At 46.2% G+C, this 16,256-nt stretch overlaps 1 protein-coding gene across 1 annotated transcript; it reads left to right on the top strand.

Annotated features, from left to right (window-relative positions):
* Positions 1-3,333: 3,333 nt before the first annotated feature.
* On the top strand, positions 3,334-12,781 carry LOC142558465 (uncharacterized). The gene is made up of 5 exons (XM_075670597.1): positions 3,334-3,519; positions 3,652-3,751; positions 7,255-7,447; positions 10,775-10,944; positions 12,250-12,781. Exons 1-5 carry the CDS (start codon positions 3,334-3,336, stop codon positions 12,684-12,686), a joined length of 1,086 nt encoding a protein of 361 aa, XP_075526712.1. The 3' UTR covers positions 12,687-12,781.
* Positions 12,782-16,256: the final 3,475 nt, after the last annotated feature.

Below are 16,256 nucleotides of genomic sequence, written 5' to 3'. Positions count from 1 at the left end.
CCTAAAGAGTATGTTCATGATGGTAAGAACTTATGTTATCCGAGCGGTGAAGTTATGAGCTTGCTCACATCCTGCGAACAGCACTTTAAAGGAATTACGTCCTGGACTGACAACCTGTTCACCCTGAAATCTACCCGCCGTGGTTGCTCAGTGGCTATGGTGTTGGGCTGCTGAGCATGGAGGTCGCGGGATCGAATGCCGGCCACGGCGGCCGCATTTCGATGGGGGCCAAATGCGAAAACACCCGTGTACTTAGATTTCGGTGCACGTTAAAGAACCCCAGGTGGTCAAAATTTCCGGAGTCCCCCACTACGGCGTGCCTCCTAATGAGAAAGTGGTTTTGGCACGTAAAACCCCATAATGTAACCCTGAAGTCTCCTCTAAAAGCTGTGACAGAATATTTAATCAAGAGGGCTCAGTGCAGTCTAGAGGCAGGCCAGCGACACAAGGATTCTCTGGAAAACATGCTGATATCAAGTAATGCAAGAGTAAGGCTACGCAATCACCTGCGCCAGCTCGAAGCTTCGAGAATTAGTGGGCATGGAAGCAAGACATGCGCTGCAGTTAATTTGCAGTGAGTTGTAGCGCTTGTTGTTTTTGGAATACTTAATATTCCCGGCCAAATAAACAAGCTATCACATCGAAAATTGCTATCTATTGAATGCACTTTTTCTCAGTGTTGAGAAGCCGTATGGCCACTTCATTTTAGCAGCATCGATGACCGGTTTACAGCAATTACCAGTTGACAATATATTCGTGCAGAAACTATGATAAGCAGGGCTTTATAGTCAATTACTACGTGAGAGTCATGACTTAATGCTATATAAGCCACATGTAAGGCACCAAATAATCTGGTATGCATTCAATATTTTGTTTGCCCTCATCTGCATATTTACAGTAAGGTAAAAGAATTCAAAACGAAATAAGAATTCCTATGGAAGCACTGCTAAACAGAATACGGCCACAAAATAAAACGTTCAATGAAAGCGCATGCTATATACTCAAGCTAAACAAAAGATGCGCTAGAAATGGCTCATTTCGTAGTATTAGCGTGTAATATCCCCAGAACAAATATAAATTACGTTTCGAACTAATAAAAGCGGCCCGGCTGTATAGGCTGCGTAGTTATCGCGCTCGACTGCTGATCCTGAGGACGTGGGAGCCACCCAGCCGCGGCAGCCTAGTTTCTATAGAGATTAAACGCATGGTGCTGTGTACTAGTTCGGTATCGGTGCATGTATATAAAACCTCAGGTCGTCGAAATTTCCGATGCCCTTTACCACGGATCCATCACACCCGATGCTACGAAATCGCAAAGAAAGGCCGTGGATGTGATATTGATTGAAATATGCGACGTTAAAAAATTCGCAAATGTCAGGACAGGTAACACAGACACAAATGAAAAGCTGCCACATTCACTGCAGTTTCCGTGACCCCGAAGCAATAATTTAACATTGGTAGAACATCACTTACACTTTGCCTCGTTTCAACCACAGAGTGGTTATTTGACTGTTACGATAATTGCTTTCTACTCAGCGTTGCAGCATTCAGCCCGTAAATGGGCTAACTGATGACTGATTCGAAAACAAGATTTGGAATTAGGGTGTGCGATGACAATTATTCTTTTGTCCCGTGGCGGCAAGCGGTTTGTTAAACAAATTCGGGTTTCAGCTGGCAGCCAAATGGTCTTTACGCGTTGGTTAAAGGCATGAAACTAACACACAGACAGCGAAAAACGGCAGGACTCGTGCCTGCGTATGTTTCGTGCCTTTAACTAAGGTGAACAGTCACCAGCTAGCCCAACAAGACGTTCGATTGAGGTCTGCGTGGCTGGTGTGGACGGCAGTTTTCTGCTGCCAGCAAGTCCAGTTGGAAATTCCGCTTTAAAAATAAAGATGAGAGAATTTTAAATTGATACATTCACACTGCTGATGCGAAAATTTCGGGTTCTCGACATATCAATAAAGCAGCACGCGCTATCAAAGCGAACTGCACATGCAGCTGCGCGACACCCGTTGACTGCCTACGGAGCGGGCATCATAATGGCGGATGCCGTAGCAGACGACGCGGTTGGCTTCACCCTCCACGGCGGCTGAGGGGAGCGCGCGCATCGAGGCACCCTAGCTGCCTCATGTTTTATGCGTGCTGGCGGCCTTTCTTGCACAGTTCTAGATGCCTGCTCTAGTGACTTTTACTCTGTACCCTCCTTTCATGACTGATGTGGCTGAGTGAATGTGGCAGCTTTTCATTTGTGTCTGTGTTACCTGTCTAGACATTTGCGAATTTTTTAACGTCGCATATCTCAATCAATATCTCTGGCACCTTTTCGGTGCGCAGAGGTTTAGCCGGTTTGTTAAATGCGCGATATTATGAACTGTCTCATAAATTGATGTATCTCAACTCTGTCTTAATTAAGCGCGAGGGCACCTGTGTAGATATCCTATACTATAATCCTCGTGCTTTAGGGCTTAGTGGGACAACGGATAAGTCGTGGCAAATCACGACTTAGCAACTTCAAAAAATGTTTTTACGCACAAGCGTAGCTGACCAGTTCGTGATATGGACGGTCTATGTATGAAGTCAAGAAGCAAGCTAATGAAGAAGGCGCCTGTGCCTCCATGCCGGCTATGCTTGTCCGCAAATGCGCGCTGACAACATTACAGGTAATTTGAATAGTGAGCGACTGTTTACAACTGGGCCTTCTACTCCGGTGGCTGCTGCGTATGGCGCGGCAGCGTGAGCCCTGTGTTGAGCACGATCTGCGACGCGGACAGTGTAGGCGTCTAAACGCACCAAGGGCCGATAGCGTTGTCTTCGCTATAACACCCACGCGCTTGCGCGTCACCTGCGTTCACGAAGTGAAACGTCACTGTAAATTATTTCCTTACCCCTGTTCGAATAATAATTTACTGCATAATACCATCTCCCACTCAATTCCTAGCTTATCCACCTTGAATGAGTAAAGAGCAAGGCGCCATAAACCAGGACTGAAGAAGAGCAAGAACGACAGGACCGGGCGCCTTCACAACTAAGTTTATTTCCGCAATAAGCCTGCCTTATGGAGGTCAACCAAAGCGAATTGTGTTGTTCTTCAGTACTGGTCTACGGTGCCTTGCTCTTTACTCATTCAGGCATGGACCAGCTAGCCCAAGCAAGAGCTTTACTTATCCACCTTACTTGGTACGTGCCATAAATGTGGATCATAATCATCATCATCATCATCACCATCCCCGAGCTCGAGCCAGGTGCCACGCGAAGAACATTCGGTCATCTCGGCATTATTTGACGAGCCGGCACTTGGCAGGCACAGCCGCCGAGTTCTACGTACCTTAAATGGCGCTTCGCATCCTCGCCGGCTTGTGCGTTTTCGGTGTGGGATGGTACGCGGTGGACAAAGTGGCGCCCGGGTGGCTCCCGCAAATCGACGTTGCCAGCAGGATCACTATACCATTCCGCGATTCAGGAGCCTCTGCAATCGCGGACAAGGAGGGGAAGGACACAAAGGACACTGCCGTCGAGGCAAGTCGACATTTTAAAACCGCGAACGCTGTCCAATAGGAAGCGAACGCGAGACTTTTCGGGAAAGGCGTTCAGTGATGACTCGCGTGTAATACGTGCCCGGCTACCGACGTTCACAAAAGTTATCCGCAGGGCGCCGGCGGTGGTGAATCCGGCTCAGCGACTCAAGGTCACGAGGCACCCGCCGGTGATCTTGGAGCCGGATCTTTCGACTACATTGATGTCATCACCGGTAAGCGTTTACTATCTGACCGGTCTCAGTATAAGGGAAAAATAATTGCAAGCGCATCTTACTTTCAATAAAGGGAGAGATTGCAAAATGCAAAATATGTAGTTTTCTGTTGCACATAAGAAGAAAATTATTATACTTCCCGCGTATACTCAGGACAAAAGTGTTTCTTCGGCCTTCTAAGGACTATGTAAGGGATCACGCTATTTTGTGTTTTGCTTTGTTTCTTATCCTTAAATGCACTGAACTATTTAAAACAGCACTCATTTTTATCCAGGATTCTTCACCGAAGTCCAATTCAAATAACTAGCAGATTTGCCGGGCGAATATGCTGTATAAAACATCTCTCGGGCGTAAAATATAGAAATAATATTGGCAGGAGGTGAAGAATGGCTCTGTTGAAATCTTAGTCACAGCTTTGACCGCGATCTTAGAGATACAGCTGATATAGACTATAGTTAACGCGTACCGAGTCTAATGGAGATCAGGTGTTGCTTTTCGTTATAATGAAACATGAAAACTAGGTGGCTGCTATGGACATCAATGACAATATTCGACTTCTATTATGCTTTCGCTTATTCGTTGAAATAGTTTGCTCCAGTTGTTCTTATAAGTATTCAGTAACAAGTGAATTGCTTTACAAGACAGCACACTGTATTTGGAGAGACCACCTTTCCGAACAGAATGCTTTTTTTTTTTTGTGGCTAACGCTCTTGTTTTAAAACAACTTCTCACTCTGCATTTCTTACCATTTACCAAACTTAAGCTTTGTTCTGCCTGCTTTTGCTCCCAAGCACACACTGCAGTCTGAAGGCCAATTCACTCTTTTCATTCTTATTTTGCGCACAAGCGTGACAGGCCAGCTCATGTAATCGGCGATGTTTGTCTGAAGCTGTGAAGCAAGCTAATGAAGAACGCGCCTGGGCCTCCGTGCTGGCACCGGTTTGTCTGAAAATTTATTCTGCACATTTCATTAGCACTACGGGCAGCGACATCGCAGAAATTTGAGGATAAAAATCGTCAAGTGTCCTTCATACTCTTCAAACTCTGACATAAAGGCTGACATGCATATGCCTGAAATTGCGCTACTGAAGCGTTTGCTATTGTTAGATCACAAAAAAACTTTATAAAGAACCAACTCCGCTTACTATTCGACAATACCTTGAGCATGCCTACGGGAGAGGTTACCTGCGGAAGAATATTGGACTCTGTTATGGGGGGTGCTCCCCCTTACCAGCGTGTTTTACCCGTACGCGAAAGCCAACCGGTGCTTCATGCGCCACTTCCTCAAGCAACGCGTTCGGAACACCATGCAGCACCCGACACCGTCTCTGATCACAGACGCTGCGACCAGAGGAGCAGCGTCTCAATGACATCGTCTCAAAACGCTAGCTGTCACTATGGAGGAATGCGAAAACGCTCCCCTTACCCCCGTGGTACCATGCGGTACTGAACGGTACTACCCTGCCAGCGGTACCGCCATACTGTCCCACGGCGCGTTTGTACGTGGTCACTGAAGTGACACTACAGGCAATTATTAGGTAAAGCTAAAGTGATAGATTAGTGCTCGAGCATCTCTAAGGCGTGAATATTATCGCGAACAGAGCCTCAATAATCGGAAAATTGAGGTAAATGCAGGACATGATTAGAGAGTCCCTCGGGACACTCAAGTATCTGTCTGATGACGAAAGCACTCCCCAGTTATGACTCATTCACACCGGTGACTTGAGAAGGTCGCGCATCCATTTGCGACTCGCGGTCAACAAGCTACTGAAGGAGACTGATGTTTACACCGGCAAGCCCGGCTGAACGCGACCTGCAAGTCGCAATCCCGAAGATTATCGTTCTCAACGAGAACTCTCGGAATCTATGGTGGCGTGCACTTTCTATTTGCCGCGACGGGGGAGGCGGCCGGATGTAGTAACATGAAAGATCACTTCCGGTGCGCCGCTGATTGGTTTATCAGTTTTGCGACCACGGTAGCGCGACTGAAAAAAATCGACTAGCGAGCGACTGGCGCAATATGGTCGCTTTTCGAGAAAAGCGACCATTTGCGACTATTTGCGACTGGTCGCTTTGCGACCAACTTGGTCGTGCGACCACTGTCAGTCACCGGTGTGAATGAGCCGTTAAATTCTATCACTAGTACTCCCGCATTGGTTGCAAAAAACATTATTGTATTGTATTACAAGACGCAATAACATGCTACTTGTCCAGTTCTATTTCATTTTCAGAAAAAAAATTGAATTTGCCCTTGGCGTCGACACGGGGGGTCGAATGGTTTAGCTTTCGATCGGCTCCGCGCCGCCCACGCTTTCACGATTCAGCAGTTTCGTTGTCACGTAGAGCTGCGCTGGTTTTGCTGGCTCGCGAAACTCGCCCAAACTGCATGTAGCGGAGCTTTCAACTTCCATGTGGTATGCCCTTGCACCAATAAACACTAAACATTCATTCATTCATTCATTCCATATGACATCGCGGGATGGCTGAACGGTCTGCGCCCATTGACCGAAAAGCAGCTGCAGCGACTAATCCACCGCTCTGTCTTGGCTCGATACCGCCGTCAGTCGGGCGCAATTTTGCTCACCGATAGCAGTAAAGGGCGGTGATGTACCATGTAACGTCACCACTCCCCCGGTGTGGTGGCGGGAGATTCGAATTGCGAAAAAGCTATTCAGACCCTTCAGATGCAATTTTCTCGTAAACTAAGTCTTTTCTTGGCACGAAACAAGCTTTGCGAAGTTTCTGGAATGGTATTTAAACAGTCATAGTTGCCTTTAGTGTCCCTTTAACTTGGAGGCGATCTTTGGGGGCCCAGTCTAGGTGGGCCGACGGCTCGTAGCTTTCCGTGCGCTTGGTTCTCACCGCTCAGTTTGCGTTGAAGTAATAGAACGAACATCACTTCGCTCGCTGCTGCTGCCACGATTGCTCAGGCCAGCGTTTTGACGGTGAGTGTTCGCGGTCATCGAGTCTGACGTGTTCACGTTTGCCTGTGCGCGCTTAATTACACCATGCCGAGTAACTTAAATAGTAAGCGAATGTTTACAATAGGGCCTTCTACTCCTGGTAGCTGCTGCGTAAGGCGCGGCCGCGCGAGCCCTGTCTTCATACGATCTGTGATGCGGTCAGTGTAGGCGTCTAGGCGCATCGAGAACCGGTAGTGTGTGTTCTATAACACCCATATGCTTGCGCGTCATCTGCGTTCACGAAGTGAAACGTCGCTGCAACTTTTTATTGAAGCATCTAAAAGTATCTTAGTTTATTTGCCTTGCGACATTGCCTTTTGCAACACCCTCGTGAAATTCCAAAGGGCCAAAACAATACGCAAGGTAATAGTACTCTGAAATATTTCTGGCGCAAGTTAATGTTATTGATATACAAACGGTTTTTTTCAGTATACTATTAATTGTCATTTACATGGCTTATATATATTCGAAGTACATATGAACGTTCCGAAATTGGAAGAGTCTCGTTGGCGCCCTGTTTTCTTTACGCTTCATTTCCAGTGGCAGTGCGCGCTTGGCTAAGGGCACTAGCTATTCTACCAGGGCACATGTTCGACGCACTGGTCTCCATTGACTTGGAACGTCATCTCCGAGCCGCCCTGACAGCTGTGCAAGACGTGGAGTGGGTGTCAGGCGTTGGCTTCGACAAGGCATGCCTCCTGCTGTCCTCCATACCGTGCTTCGTCATTGCAGCGTACGTTTCCTCCGTGCTTCTTTTTCACGATCACGAAACACAATAGATTTGTTACCTATCATTGATTGATTGATTGATTGATTGATTGATTGATTGATTGATTGATTGATTGATATCGCTTTCCCGCATATCGGCTAAGATCAAAGTGTAGATAGATAGATAGATAGATAGATAGATAGATAGATAGATAGATAGATAGATAGATAGATAGATAGATAGATAGATAGATAGATAGATAGATAGATAGATAGATAGATAGATAGATAGATAGATAGATAGATAGATAGATAGATAGATAGATAGATAGATAGATAGATAGATAGATAGCGAAGTGTGGCGCGACTGCCTCGCTAATCCGGAGATCGCTAGAGACAGCGCGTGGCTTACGCGCGGGCGCAATTCACAGAAGCGGCCGCAAACAGACATCCGCTAAAACAGCGCTTTGGTTTCATATATAGTATCGTTGGACGCGCTTGCCGAACGTCATCGGTGAACAGACGACGCACGCTACGCTGGCGCGATCTAGTAGCCATCGTCGCCGCAGAGCGGCAGTACGCATTTCTTCTCACGCTTTTACCATTCCTTCTTATTCCGCTTCGCGCCCCATGTTTTCACTGTATAGCCTCCTCCTCCATTCTCCTCCTCACGTTCTCTTCACTTTTCATCTCCCACTCGCGCTTTCATCCTTCGCGCTACTCGTTCGCTCGGTTACGCCGACGACGGCACCGAGTCACACCGACGCTCAGCACAGGAACGCTTAAGCTTAGCGCTTAACGAGTTGCGCTCTAAAATGCAGTCGCGTTAGCACTTTAGAGTGCAGTGAAGTTCTGTCTGTCGCCGCGCATCGCATTCTCAACAAAACGTAAAAAAATTATGAAATATAATAGCAACAACGTTTTACGAAGGCTGGATATCTGAGCCACCTGCGGCGGGGCTTGAAGTGATGGTGCTTCGCAGCGCAATTGACTTGCTGCGGGCGTATAGATTATTCTGGGAGCTGAAATTTTTTGTACAGTCAAAGTTAGCTGGGGTATTTTTAATGTGGTCTATGTAATCTTCCTGTGCCAGTTCAATCCGGTACTACGTGTAAAACAATATAAACATTGTTATATGTTGGATGTCTTGCTAACTGTAGAGGAGTCTTGAATGATGGCAAACTTGCAATACACGCATGTAAAGTTTAAACGTTTTCACTATGGGCATTCTCAAGCCTTCGTATGTAAAGCGTGGCGCTCTCAAGGAAAGTTATTGCGCGTAAAATAAACACCACCTCAATTGTTACAACCAGGCTTGTGACACAGGGCTTGGTACAATAAATGTGATTCCCATCAGAGGCGTTTTACCGAGCCGCCTACAGCAATGAAGTCCCTAATAATATTTGGTGAAATAAACATGGATAGAACAACCACTGTAAGACACAAATGTGGGAACTAGGTTGTAACATATACGTGCATGCTGATTTATTAGTTTCATAACACCTACATCTAATTGAGTGCAGGATTACGGACTACATCTGCGGCGAAAATCAGTGACGATGTAGATAACATTTTCACGAGGAGCCACTTTGGATGGAAGTGGAGTATCACGTATTGAATGGATTGTTCTTGGCCAATCTATAAATCTTTATAGTCAATCTAGACAATATATGCGGTATATATATATATATTTTCATTTATATATCTATAAATGAAAATTGTCATGAATTGTAATTGTATAAATGGAACACTTGTAATAGCATAACTGATACATGACAAAAAATATCTTTACCTGTTTTTAATTATTTTGCTCTCGAATAAGGAGCTGGGTGCGCATTGTTCCTGACTCTTTAATTCATTAGACAAGTTCGAAACGTGGCGACATTCGCCACATTCACATCTTTGCAGCAACTGCCTGTCAGCATGTCATTCGTGAAGAACCGTTCTGCATGCTTCAATAGGTCACGGGAAAACTACAAGGTCATCAATTAGGCTTTGAGCCATCCAGTGCGCAAGTAAAGAAGACATTTAATGCAAGCGCAGAAAACTAGCTAGCAGGAGGTTCGACCGAATTTCTGAATGCCACGCTGAGGTAAAAAATTTATGCGGCGCCAGTTAGAACGAGTGGTACAATATACTCGGTGTAGTACGTTCGTGAATTTCTACGGGAGAAAAATTCTGGCGACTACTGTTTTAGTATGCCTCCATTAAAAGAAATACAATTCTTTCTTACGCGGCCTGTTCGTGCGAACCAACATCGCTCATTATTAGTTCTCAAACAAAGCACTAAACTGCGGTAGTGCATAACGTCGTTAAATGTAGTAAACCATAACAACCGAAGATTAAGAGAAAACAAATTGTGCAAATAGCGAAGCTTAGAACGACAGAAAGCTTAGTTAGTTGGTAAGGATTCATTATGCAGGAAAGGTGAGGCGTGCAGACAGGACACAAGAGAAGTGGACAACACGAACGCACAAAGAGGCGTTCGTGTTGTCCACTTCTCTTGTGTCCTGTCTGCACGCCTCACCTTTCCTGCATAATGAATAGCGAAATAACAACGTCCGAAGCACGCGCTATTTTCTCCGAGCGCAGGCACCGCTTATGAGCACCTAGTCCCGTGACCGACACTTGCAAATAAAATCATTGACAGATGGCGGAGCTCATGGAGACAAGGTTTCTTGTTCTAGAGAAACCCGCTATGGGCTGAAGTGGTGACGCTGCATGAAGAATCACGGTACAGACATGATTTTATTGACGTATATCGTGAAATTTTCGCACTGGTTAGTGCCACTGCTTGAATACTGTAGTTTTGTAGATGAAGCAAGCATCCATGGAAATATGAAAGGTCAAACGGCCTCATAATGTAGGCTTATCTGTAACAGAAATCAATCATTCAATCAATCAATCTTTAGTTTCCGGTAAAGATAAATACAAAAAGAGGAGTCTGTAAAAAAGTATGAGGACCCATTCCACCCTGGGAAGTTCGTTGGACAGCGAAGCTGTGGGTGGACCACCACCTACAATATTGCGACGAGACAAACAGTAAATATTGGCAGAAGCTCATCTTATTATCGTGATACACACTGTGATATAGTGTGATTTATGGGGCTACGAGCCATTGCACTTTTTTCCTAGCTTAGGGAGGTGTGAGCCATTGGTCGCACTTCTTTGTCCGCGGACGCGATTGTGCCGTTGGGAGGTGGCGGTAAACAGCTTTGCTGTAAAATCTGACTGGGCAGCTGCTTAGCTGACCTGAGGGTGTACTCTTCAAATACTATATCGAGCGTTGCACTAAAGTATTGTTTCATGGCTCTGTTTGGGTGACTTATCAAAACCAAAGCCCTTTATCCAGGTGGTGTTGTAAAAGGGGCTCTAAAAATACCCCAAGCGACTCCGACACATCGCCAGCGAACTCCGGCCAAGCCACGCCTGTCGACTGGAAATCCAAGTTCAGCATGTCCGATATGGCGCGTCAAAAAATTCACAGTTATCGACATGAAGGTGGCTACATCTACCCGGGAGGTGAGCACTATAACGGTCACTACGAAAGTTGATTACCTCCCCAGAATCCACACACGCAACATTTATCTTGACACAGAAGGTTTTTCGGAATGGCCTTCGTCTGGGAGACCGCGATCCGCGGTAACGATCAGCCCGTTCACTGAGCAACCGTTGCTCCGATGGTCAAGCTCAAACGAAAGACTCACTTAAAATGTTCATGCAAAACAGATATCTTTATGAAAATAAAAGCTCAATCATTCAAAATGATGCAACTTAGGGCTGTAGCCTCCAACTCCAGCCTCATGTTCCACTCTGAGGCTTGCATTCTTACACTTTCAATCTCGTTCCACATAACTGCCACAAGGTAATGAAAAACTTCAGCATATAACTTACATATTATAAACAACATCTATGCCTATCAAATGTTCTAGAGCGCCGCCACTACCTTCGGTTGAGCCATTTCCCACTGCTGCGTCGACAATATTTCATCTTTGTTTTGAATCGCGCTATTCTTCGTCAGTTTGGAATACCAACTCGCCCTGCGTACATTTTGCGAATGTTACCGTATAACACTGATAAGACCGTTTCACATGAATTTCATCAAGCGAGACACGCTAATCTCGTTTAACACGAGTTCAACCAAGTGGAACTTCCGTAAATGCAGTGTCGATCAGCGTCATCTTTCCTGTAAAGCATCTTGTTTCTGCTGCTGTGCAGCTCTTTTATTCGCGATCTAAATAGGTTCCACTGCGTGAATGCAACATACGTGGAAAAAAAATGTTGCATCTCAAGTATAGCATCCACATGTCTATACTAAGTGGAGGGACATTATAGTGTAGTTCGCCCACCACTGCTCATCACTAACACTGCGGAGCCGGGATGAAATGCTTGTACTTTCATAAAAGCGGGTCAGAAGTTGGACGCCACTCGCCAAGCAAACCTGCAACATGGTCACCGACCTGTAATTCAAGAGTTTCGCTGCAGCGGACAGCGAGTTCACGAAGCGATTTACTAGCAACCCGTTCGGTTTGGTTTGTGTGGTTTGCGAATGCTCATGATTTATGGCGGATCTGCGCAATGCCTCGTCGCGTACCATGCAACGTCTCCGGGTTATGTTTCCCGGTCCCGAGTCGTTCGGCAAATTTCGCTTGTGTGGCAATCGTCGAGGATCCATGTGCAGTTATCGAGTGCCGCTGACGGCTACTTGCCACTTAATTCTTCAAGTACAGTAAGCATGCAAGAGCTTCTGTGAAGACGCGCTTCACTTGCGTGTTCTACAAATTCCTATGAATGAGGTATCCACCGTGCTTTTTCGATTCATCACAGGATTAGAAGCCACCCAGTTGTCGAGGGAAGATGCGGCGGCGGCGGCGATTCAGCGCTGGGCGCGCACTGAGTTCAAGCGCCGGCGTCTGCAGCGCACGTCGTCTCGGTCCAGCGTCGACACTCCGCCGCCGAACAGCCAGCGCTGGATCGACCGAGACTACGGCGCCGTGTTCAGCACGGTGCTCGAAGATTCCAGTGTGAGCGCCGACGCACTGGGGCCTCCAGGAGGCCAGCGTTCCTCCGGCAGCGAGCGTCCCTCCGAGAAACGCCCCTCGGAAACGAAATCCCAAAGCGCCGATGACGCAGAATCGCGTCCAGATATTCGCTGCCGAAAGGGGCTCTCGCTTTCTTCTGCGAAGTTGTCCAAGGCTGTGCTGAGGCTGAAGTCGCCCGAAGTCCAGCGCTCTTTAAACCTCCGGGCAACCGCGCCACCTTGAACATAGTGGCCTCACGGTATAGAGCTTTTAGGTGTTTTAGCTATTGGATAAAGGGGCCGCCGCACATCAATCACATCAATATTCTTAGAACAAAAACGTGCCTTGTCAGTTAAAAAGGAACGCTTGTCCTGTTATTTTGTGCGTGCGTGCGTGCGTGTGCGTGCGTGCGTGCGTGCGTGTGTGCGTGTGTGTGTGTGTGTGTGTGTGTGTGTGTGTGTGTGTGTGTGTGTGGTGTGTGTGTGTGTGTGCGTGTGCGTGTGTGTGTGTGTGTGTGTGTGTGTGTGTGTGTGTGTGTGTGTGTGTGTGTGTGTGTGTGTGTGTGTGTGTGTGTGTGTGTTGTATCCTTGCTTTGAATAAAGTTCAACACACTACAAAATCTAAACAAAGAGTGCGTTGACAGGAAGGTCGAGAAAGGAGTGGGCGTGACAAATGCTGCCAAAGGATGTATTTCTTGTCCTGACGAAGGCAAGTCCTCTTGTCGATAGGGCTTCAGCCTGAGGTTTTCCTTTATCAGCCAGTGTTCATCATGCAGTCTCCCGTTTTATTTATGCTGGCGGGCTTTCTTTCGCAATTGAGAGTAGAAATAATCGAGAGGCAGACATAGACAAAAAGGCAGGAAGGCGGCTGGACTCGAGCCGCCTTCCTGTGTCTTAGTTTGTCTGCCTCTCGATTTTTTCTACTCTCAAGTTTGCTGGCATTCTCCTAGTATAACTATGTACCCACTAGCCCTACAAGCCACACTCATGTGTGCTATACTGTCTGCTATCCTATACCCTCCTTTCATGGACGGTGGGTCTGTGTAGCATAAGCCGACTTCTACTATATATTCCGGTTCTGGTTCATATTCTGCATAATTTTATATGTGACGGGCACACCTTTACGGTACAAAATCGTTTAGCTGGTTCGTTATATGCGCGAATGTCATATGAACTCTTGTTCTTCATCATCATCATCAGTAGCAGCACCAGTAGCCTGGTTACGCCCACTGCAGGGCAAAAGCCTCTCCCATACTTCTCCAACAACCCCGGTCATGTACTAATTGTGGCCATGTCGTCCCTGCAAACTTCTTAATCTCATCCGGCCACCTAACTTTCTGCCGCCCCCTGCTACGCTTCCCTTCCCTTGGAATCCAGTCCGTAACCCTTAATGACCATCGGTTATCTTCCCTCCTCATTACATGTCCTGCCCATGCCCCCCATTTCTTTTTCTTGATTTCAACTAAGATGTTATTAACTCGCGTTTGTTCCCTCACCCAATCTGCTCTTATCTTATCCCTTAACGTTACGCTCATTATTCTTCTTTCCATAGCTCGTTGCGTCGTCCTCAATTTAAGTAGAACCCTTTTCGTAAGCCTCCAGGTTTCTACCCCGTAGGTGAGTACTAGTAAGACACAGCTATTATACACTTTTCTCTTGAGGGATAATGGCAACCTGCTGTTCATGATCTGAGAATGCCTGCCAAACGCACCCCAGCCCATTCTTATTCTTCTGATTATTTCCGTCTCATGATCCGGATCCGCCGTCACTACCTGCCCTAAGTAAATGCATTCCCTTACCACTTCTAGTGCCTCGCTACTTATTGTAAATAGCTGTTCTCTTCCGAAACTATTAAACATTACTTTAGTTTTCTGCAGATTAATTTTTAGACCCACTCTTCTGCTTTGCCTCTCCAGGTCAGTGAGCATGCATTGCAATTGGTCCCGTGAGTTACTAAGCAAGGCAATATCATCATTGAATCGCAAGTTACTAAGGTATTCTCCATTAACTTTTATCCCCAATTCTTCCCAATCCAGGTGTCTGAATACCTCCTGTAAACACGCTGTGAATAGCATTGGAGAGAAAAGGTGACTTCGCACTCCGGTTGCGAGCTCCACGGACCGCGTACGACAGCAAAACTTGGCGGAGATGTTTACAACAGCGTATGCTACCCGCGGACTATGTTACTTCACCAAGCCCTAGGGGTGGTTCACTGCCCCGTGAAGGGGCCCACATACGCAGTTTCGCTTGTCATCCTTCTTCACAGAGTGGAAGGGCAGTGGTATTTTTTGTAACTTTGATTGGGAGAATTTAAAATTCGTTGCAAATTGCGATTCTGCAACTGAAAAAACGAAAATATTTTTTGCGAACTTCGGTGTACGTGATGTCTCTCTTAATGTTAATTTTCGCGATGATAGACAAAATTCACATTTGCTTAAAATTTGCGTTCGTAAATCACGAAACAAGGTTTATGCTGATGTAGATCTTCCACAATGGTTTTACGCTTTATGAAGCCTGGTGAGGTATTTTGGAACTAAATTCGGCGTTCCCCTTTACAAGGCGCGAGATATCTACGGGGTGGCAGCGTTTGTCATTTCGAAACTCCTGGTCCAAATAAGTCCGGTCTTCGCACGAACACCCCATTTCTCGAAGTGTTTGAATTGCTTGGGGATGGCAAACCACATCAGTCAGTCAATCAATCAGTCAATTTATCGATCACATAATAAATAATATATCGGTTGATGGATCCATAAATGTGTATCGTGCAAGCACTCCCTCCTCTTATATGTATTACAAAACTAAGAGGTTTCCTATGAGAAAAAAAAAACGCACACAGAAATCTTCAAGGCTCATCTATACCCAAGCAGAAGTACCATAGCATAGGCGCCTGAGTTCACGAAGCTTCTGGCGTTACTTTAAATGAGGCACGCGAGAAAGAGCGCGACTATTGGGTGGTGGCTAAGTGAACAGTTGAAGATTTTGAATCTCCCACATTTTGGCATTGGCATTCGCGAGTTTCGTGATTTCGGAATGTAGATGCCGGACTCGTCTACGTTAACATTGATCTGAGGGACAGATCAATGTCACTTCATTGCTGAAGCACTGATAACTACAGTGTGAACGTTGAAGACCGCTTACGTGGCACTCGTCAGCGGGTGACGTCCAAGTGGCGGTGCCCCGCTGCCCCTGCCCTCTTCCATGCAGCACAGCCTGTTCTGTACGCTCGTGAGCTCAGCTTGGAACCATATTTATCTATGCAAGACACCGTCGCAGAAAGTTACAGTTCCAGGTAGTCATGTGTAGAACGATGTTGCGCATAAGTGTTATAGATATGTGGAATGCATTTCCGCACCTTTGTTATGATGTGTGTTTAAAGCATAAAAAATCCAATTAATAATACACAGATCCATACCATTTGTGATATGATGTGGAAAACCGTTCCACCCATTTGAGCGCGAAATAATTGTAAAGATATGCTACTTAGAGGTGGGACCAGGGTTCTCTCCACGATGGGCCCGCTGTGCCGGCTCACCGTACACCTTTGTGATTGACCGCGGTTCGAACTTTATGACCGTACCGCAGTTAGCGAAACTTTCCATTAACGCAATGCGTGTCGTCATGAGGAGGAGGTTTTAGGTCAGTGGCAGCGCCGTACTTATTAATTTCCACTTATCAAATCTATAACTGCATACTTACCTATGGAAGCACGCTGTATCACATGCGGCATCGCTCATACCTTTTTTTCCTCCCTGTGTGGCAATCTTGCAGAAAAGTGTGACTTCCGTGCAATACAGTTAAATTAAGAAACGTTTTA

This window comes from Dermacentor variabilis, chromosome 9 (assembly GCF_050947875.1).
Source record: "Dermacentor variabilis isolate Ectoservices chromosome 9, ASM5094787v1, whole genome shotgun sequence".
NCBI lineage: Eukaryota > Metazoa > Arthropoda > Arachnida > Ixodida > Ixodidae > Dermacentor > Dermacentor variabilis.
Note: the sequence above shows the minus strand (reverse complement) of the source record. Positions and strands in the feature narration are given on the sequence as shown.